At 42.2% G+C, this 6,812-nt stretch overlaps 1 protein-coding gene across 1 annotated transcript; it reads left to right on the forward strand.

Annotated features, from left to right (window-relative positions):
- The first annotated feature begins 322 nt into the window (after positions 1 to 322).
- Positions 323 to 5,420, forward strand: CDKN2B (cyclin dependent kinase inhibitor 2B). The gene is made up of 3 exons (XM_006067056.4): positions 323 to 375; positions 477 to 993; positions 3,243 to 5,420. The coding sequence occupies exons 1-3, from the start codon at positions 323 to 325 to the stop codon at positions 3,501 to 3,503; spliced, it is 831 nt and encodes a 276-aa protein (XP_006067118.3). The 3' UTR covers positions 3,504 to 5,420.
- The last annotated feature ends 1,392 nt before the right edge of the window (positions 5,421 to 6,812 follow it).

A 6,812-nucleotide genomic window follows, 5' to 3' on the forward strand; every position in this document is an offset into this window, starting at 1 on the left:
TGGAAGATGTGAAGCAAGTGAAATTCAAGTACAGCCTGGGGATGAATTTTAACCTGCCCGAGAGGGGCAGAGCTGTCTCTTTAAGACATCTTGAGACAAGGTTATTTCAAATGCCCGGCCTTTTGATTACACAGAGTGACTAAAGTCTCCAACAGAGAGCGGCTGGGCCGGGACTGAAGAACTAGAAATCCTCTGCTCCGCCTGCTGGAAGGAGATCAGGAGCTGAGTACATTGCTTCAATTGCTCCAAAAAACTTAATCTAGAATTGCTGGATACCCCACAGGCAGTAGCACAACGGGCTCCGCTCGGCGTTGTCCGGCGCATGCGGCCGGGCACTTTCTGGACTGCTCTCCCCCGCCCCTACCCTCTTGGGCTGTAACGTCAGCCGCGGGCCAGGCCTCCACTCCGACACAGAGGGACGTGTCCAGACCCGCAGGGGGCGGAGCCTAAGGAGGTTGGAGAGTGCCTCTCGACAGCCCAGCTGGGAACGGGTTCAGTCCCGGCTGGCTCTCCGCTCCGCCGGAGGGAAGCTCCGCGGTGAGGACTCTGACGCGCCCGCACTGTGCAACCAGAGCGGGTTCGCGCAAGGTTGCTGCTGCGCCAGGCGCATTTTCCTGGGAGCCATCCGGGAAAAGCCCGGCTTTAACTACGGGCCGTTGGGCCATTGTACTGACCCCTCTAGCCGCAGAAAGACGGCAAAGAGAGGCTGAAGTTGAGCTGAGCTCTTCCCGAGTGGGGAGAGCCCTCCAGGGCGAGGTGGGAAGGGAGGGTAGGGTGTTGCGAAGTTCACGGCTAGCGGTGGATTATCCTGGACAGTTTGCGCTTGGGGGCTGCGAAGTGAGCGAAGAGGACAAGGGCATGCTCAGTGGTGGTGGCGGTGATGCGGATCTGGCCAACGCCGCGGCGCGGGGCCAAGTGGAGGCCGTGCGGCAGCTCCTCGAAGCCGGTGTGGATCCCAACAGACTCAACCGCTTTGGGAGACGCCCGATCCAGGTAGCTGGGGGCCCCGGGCCTCGCCGGCAGGGGGCGCACAAACACGGGGCCGCCGCCTCCGCGGACGCGGCTGGACGTGAGATCTCCACCAACAGACCTGAGTCTCTCTTTGCTGGAGTATGGAGCAGCAGGTTTTCACTCATCAAAAATTCTAAAGAAAGGGACTGGAAACCCCACTACTTCAGTTTGCTTTTCTTTTTAATAGGGTGGGGGTAAGGCCAGTATTCCCTCTCCCATCTCGTAAGAGATGCATGGGATAGGTTCAACTGGGCAGGAAAGGGAAAAATGAGAGGCTATTTGGGGAAAACTACTTTGTCTTATCTGTTTGTCTTTCAACAAATAGCGATCAACTTCCAACGATAGAGATAATTAAATTACAAGTTATGCAATTGGGATTGGATTTAAGGAATCCTACATGACAGCATATGAAAAAAAATCATCCTGAATTTTTAAGCTGCGATGTGAAATGTTGTATTCTTTCCTCATGCAGGCGAACTGAATACGAAGTAATAAGTCAGGATTCCTCAACCACAGTACTTAATTCCTTTTACGTTAGCAGTGTTTCTTGAGTGTTACATAAGAAAAAATATGCTTCTATAGATTTTATCATACTGAATGCTTGGATTACATAAACATTCCTTCAGCTCTGTTAAATGGCAAAGGGTCTTTATAATTAGCCTCTTCATTGTTAAAATTCATTTATTCGATATGTTTAACTATTAATCCCACTTTAATCAGTGCTGATATTTTTTTAATCTCTTTAAAATCTAAGGTAGTACTTTGTGTTTTACTGTTATCATGTAGTCAGCAGTATTAAATACTAAAAATTAGTATTCGCCTACAATCATCTTCCAGAACCAAGTTATTAGTAAGAAATCTTGTTAATCGTGCAATTTTTAAATATGTATTCATTCATTTTGAATTAACAGAAAATGTTGGAAGAAATGAGGGATTATTTAAAGCAGCAAAAATATTTTAAAGTAGTCCTTAAAGACTTCAATTATATTAGTAACTGTAAAAGGGGGCTTTTATTTGTCATTTTAGTTCACCATATTCTGAGATATTAAGAGCCACTTTTTCTCCTCTATATATGAAATGCCCTTTACATCACTAATAGAAAATATATCATGGTTTTTAAGGGAGGAGATGGATGTTTTCAATAACCATGGAACAATGAAAAAAAATTAGCATACTATATATTGATTCCATGGTACATTTTAAAGCATAAATTCACAAGAACATATAATTTCATATTGAATATTTATCAAAAATTGTTAAAATAAAGTAAATGCTGGCATAATATACATGTACACAAATGGATACTGTAGGATTACTGCTTCAAAACATCGTTTTTCTAAGTTATGCATTGATCTGATTTGACTGCTAAAATCCAAGCTCCTTTTTAGACAGCAAAATGTTTACTATTTAACAATATAAAATCCTAGCACATTATAAAATCCTGTACAATGCAAATATAGTGTCTATTTTATATTACATCCAATATATTATCCTCTAAACTTTATCCCTTATCTATAATGTTAAATATTAAAAGTGGTGAATCATTGATTGAAAACAAATAGTTGTTTTCATCGTCTTATAAAACTATGCACGACTTTACTTTTCCCCCCTCTATCTCCCATTGTGGCTCAAATTATGAGACCATATATACGCCCTTTATGAGCAGAGACATATAACAGTGAAAAGCAAATCCCCTTCCCACAGGGGATTTACTACAAGAAATAAATAAAGTAAACCTTGTTTTAAACGTAGTTTCTTATTTTATCTCCTAAAGCATTACTCTAACGCCTAAAATAAATATATCAGCTGACTGCCTAGTAAATTTTTTAGATGGGGATTATGGCTGGGGGAGAGGGGAGAGCAAGGGAAATAAATTTAAGACTCTAAGTCTTTAAACTTAACTCTACCCATACATCATTTAACAGCATAGATTCCCGTTTCTATGGAAATTTTTTAAAAAATTTCCCACAACAGCTATAAGCACTTTGTTATCAGCTCTTCCGTGTCCTCCCACGTTAGGAGAATAAAACTGAACTAATTAGGTCTGAGTAAAAGTATAAACTGGGGCTGCTGAGGGGGGAGAGGGGCCGGGGTGGGTGGCGGGATTTGCGTCAGCAAATTAAGCTTAACTAGACTTCCGAGGCTTGTAGGGGCCTGGATGAATAGGTATTTTTTGGAAAAGACTCTACTTGCCCCCACCCGCGTCCTGACCACTCTGCTCTCTCTGGCAGGTGATGATGATGGGCAGCGCCCGCGTGGCCGAGCTGCTGCTGCTCCACGGCGCAGACCCCAACTGCGCGGACCCCGCCACCCTCACCCGACCGGTGCACGACGCTGCCCGGGAGGGCTTCCTGGACACGCTGGTGGCCCTGCACCGAGCCGGGGGGCGGCTGGATGTGCGCGATGCCTGGGGCCGCCTGCCAGTGGACCTGGCTGAGGAGCGGGGGCACCGCGACGTCGCCCGGTACCTGCGCGAGGCCGCGGGAGACTGAGGGCGCGCATACACAGCCGCCCACAACGACTTTTTTTCTCTCCAGTTCGCCACCCAAACTTAGTTCAAAGAGGGCTGGAAACGTGGAGCAGCGGAAGTCTTCCTGGGCGCCTAGATTCCAGGCAGCGAAGGAGGAGCTGACTGGGAATAATTTTTTCTCCCCACTCCCCAGGCCCCCCGGATAACCGCCCTCGGCACTCACCGTGAAGCAAAATGAATAGAAGTGGGGCACATGGATTTCCAGTAGCCGCCGAGTGTGGAACTCCCAGGTTTGCTTTTTAGGGTTTTCTGGTGAAAAGCGGCATGTGAACAAGTCCATGAACAAACCCAAGTGCTGTGAAGCTTCGCACAGAAGGTGCTGGGGCGGAGTGGGAGGCGGCGGCAACTAGCCTTCAGGTGGTAGGCAGGTGAGAACGATCGCCCCACTGACCTTGAAGGACCTCCCCTGTGAGTCCCCACGTCGGGCGTCGGGCCCTGAGGGAAAATCTGGAGATGGAGGACCAGACAGTGATGAGGACGAAGATCGACACGGGCTCAGTAGGCGACCAACGCTTTCTTTACAGGCTTGCGGAGCGGGGCAGGTCGCGAGCAAAAAGCTACCGACTGAAAGCCTTGGAGCCTCTTGCCCAGCCCCATTAGATAGCGATGGGGAAGAGAGGACCCGGAAGTTACCTCAATTTTGCCAGCTTATTCTAAAGTGCCCAGGTCGAGGTGATGCTGAACAGCTCTCCGAAAGGGGCGCTCATTTGCTGTTGTTACGGCGAGATTCCTGCGGTGTTCCCTCCTCGCACAGACTTAAGTCCGGGTTGTAGCGAGAGCGATTGTAGATAGGCTGTTAACTGTAAAGATTTGTTTGATCTCTATACGGTAGGATTCAGAGAGCCCCCTGTAAATTGCTACTTGAAAATATCTCGTGATATTTTGTACTTCTGGGTTGTTCTTCAGTAGCAGTCTTAATTCGGAGACTTTAAATAACAAAGTAACTCGCGGCCCTTGGGATGGAAGTGAAGAACTACAGCTTTTACGCGAAGCTGTGGCACAGTGCCATCTCCCAGGTTACTTCAGTCCATAACCTATTTATTTCTTTGTTAAAGTTTGTTTCCTTCACTAGAGTGTCTCCAGGGTCAAACTATGAAATATTACTAATGTTTTTTAGAAGATCCATGCCCTTATCCAGTAAATGATCTCAGGATATTTCCCAAAGGGTTGCTGAAAGAGTAGACGGAGTGTGAAACTGTTGAAAATACATAATGATGGCTCGTGAAATGTCTTAATATCTGCTGAACAAACTAAAGGTGTACTGTTTGGGGATTTAATTTCCAGTGTTGCTTGATTCATTACAGCATTGGAATAACTGGTATTTCACTGTTTTAATGTTAAAAAGAAAAGTTGAGATTGAACACCAAGGTTTTGGCTTAAAACATGTGAATTCCATTCCTAATTTAAGGGAGTTGTGGAATCTGGTGACAACCTTATATTAATAGAAAATAAATCAAGAAAATATGGTTGGGTACTACAGGGTACTGTGAGATTCATATATATATATATATATGCCAAAACATCATACATTATTGGAAAATCAAGTACCACCTGGTTGCACTGAAATATTTATGATGCATGTAAAAGTAAATTCAGTTTTCAAATCCACCTGTTAGGCAGGTATGGCCAATGTGTTTTATCAGCCGCACAAGAAATATATATGTTAAATCTGTTTAAGATTTTACTTTGAAGGATACATGCAAATAAATATAGCTCTATATACATGAGCCCTGCTTCTGGCTCCGTTTTACAATTACAGAAAAATATACATGTTAATTTCTGTGTCTAAATCTAAAATATTACCAAGGTTTGTAAAAATCTTATCACCTGACCTTCACTGCAAGATCTGGAAGTAAAATAAATTTATAATTCAATAATATATTCATTTGGCTTCATTTTTATATTTCTTTTTTCAGCTGAGTGAATGGATGAGAAAACGAGGATGATTTACATGAAAGAAAAATCTATTTATAATTTCCTATGTTCTAATGGCTAAAATTAGTAATTTCAAATATAAGGAAATGAAATAAATTCTGAGAGCTCAAGATCCATACAGCTCCTAACAGCTTTGGGAAAGTGTGTTCATAGGAATGCCTTAATGATACTTTATTTCTGTGTTATGACAAAAACAATATGAATATGGTGTCCAGGACCAAATAAGTTCATTTTATAAAGCTAGGTAACTGACCTTCAGCAAATAAATAAAACTAATTTAACTTACACCAATCACATTGAGATTCTATACTGCCCTTCCTTTATGGGAAATGTTAAAAAACAAATTACTTGTGTGTTACTATGTAATAGTCAATAGGGATTTTTTTTTTTTAACCACCTCTCTAATTTTCAAGTATTTTAAAAACCAAGACATGCTTATTTTTCTTTTCCAATGTTCAAGATGTTGCCACTCTACCAAAAAAAAAAAAAAAGAGCAATTAGAATTAGTGATTTTAAAACCTTAGAAACACTCTTATGGACTACTTTCTGAAACATGGAAAAGCTGGTGTCATCTACAGTATAAGAAGACTGCTTCGGTATTTACGTCAGTAGCTAATCATAACCAAAATCTGATATGAGTACTAGGTTTTCACTATTAACAAACTATTTCATTATCTTGTGAAAACCTAGGTTGGTGTAATTTCATTGCATTCAGTTACCAATTTTAAAAAGATGGGGGGAGGTAAATACATGAGAAAATAAGAACATTTTAATTTTTTTAATTACTTGAAGAAGCAACAAGAGTTGAATCACAATACTTTCAACATCTTTTCCTGTTCTATTTAAAATTCCAGGGAAGAAAGAGGGAATGAAGGAAAGACAAATTAGGACTTGAATGGAAGGTAGGAGACCTGGATTCTGATATTGGTTCTTCAACTAATTCAATATATGATCTACTAAATCAAATGACATGATTAGCCCCAATTTCCTCATCTATAAGAAATGGGAGTGATACTAGATTATTTTTTGGCTCCCAACCATCACTAACATTTTATCCCTTTATAAGTTTGTCATATACATGACTATAATGGGGTCCTATATTTTATTAGTAATGATTTTGCCATGGTCTGTCTGAGCCAAGAAAAGCTATATAAGGGAAGAGAGAGAAGAGATATACATTTTTAAATTCTGGAGCCCTGGGAAATGGGGGATCTTTATAAGTACCACCTCTACCAGTTAATTGAAAAGTTAGAGACAAGTTTGTGGGAACTAGCACAAAAAAGATGCTTTGTAAAATAAATATGTAGTTTAATTTCAAGCTCTTTCTTACTCCATA

Source organism: Bubalus bubalis, chromosome 3, assembly GCF_019923935.1.
Source record: "Bubalus bubalis isolate 160015118507 breed Murrah chromosome 3, NDDB_SH_1, whole genome shotgun sequence".
Taxonomy (NCBI): domain Eukaryota; kingdom Metazoa; phylum Chordata; class Mammalia; order Artiodactyla; family Bovidae; genus Bubalus; species Bubalus bubalis.

What these genes read in the sequence shown, in the direction of transcription:
- CDKN2B (XM_006067056.4), top strand. Translation starts at nt 323, where the DNA reads ATGCGGCCGGGCACTTTCTGGACTGCTCTCCCCCGCCCCTACCCTCTT. An exon ending in CGCCCCTACCCTCTTGGGCT is followed by an intron (nt 376 to 476) that starts GTAACGTCAGCC and finishes GCCTCTCGACAG; the next exon opens with CCCAGCTGGGAACGGGTTCA. An exon ending in TTGGGAGACGCCCGATCCAG is followed by an intron (nt 994 to 3,242) that starts GTAGCTGGGGGC and finishes TCTCTCTGGCAG; the next exon opens with GTGATGATGATGGGCAGCGC.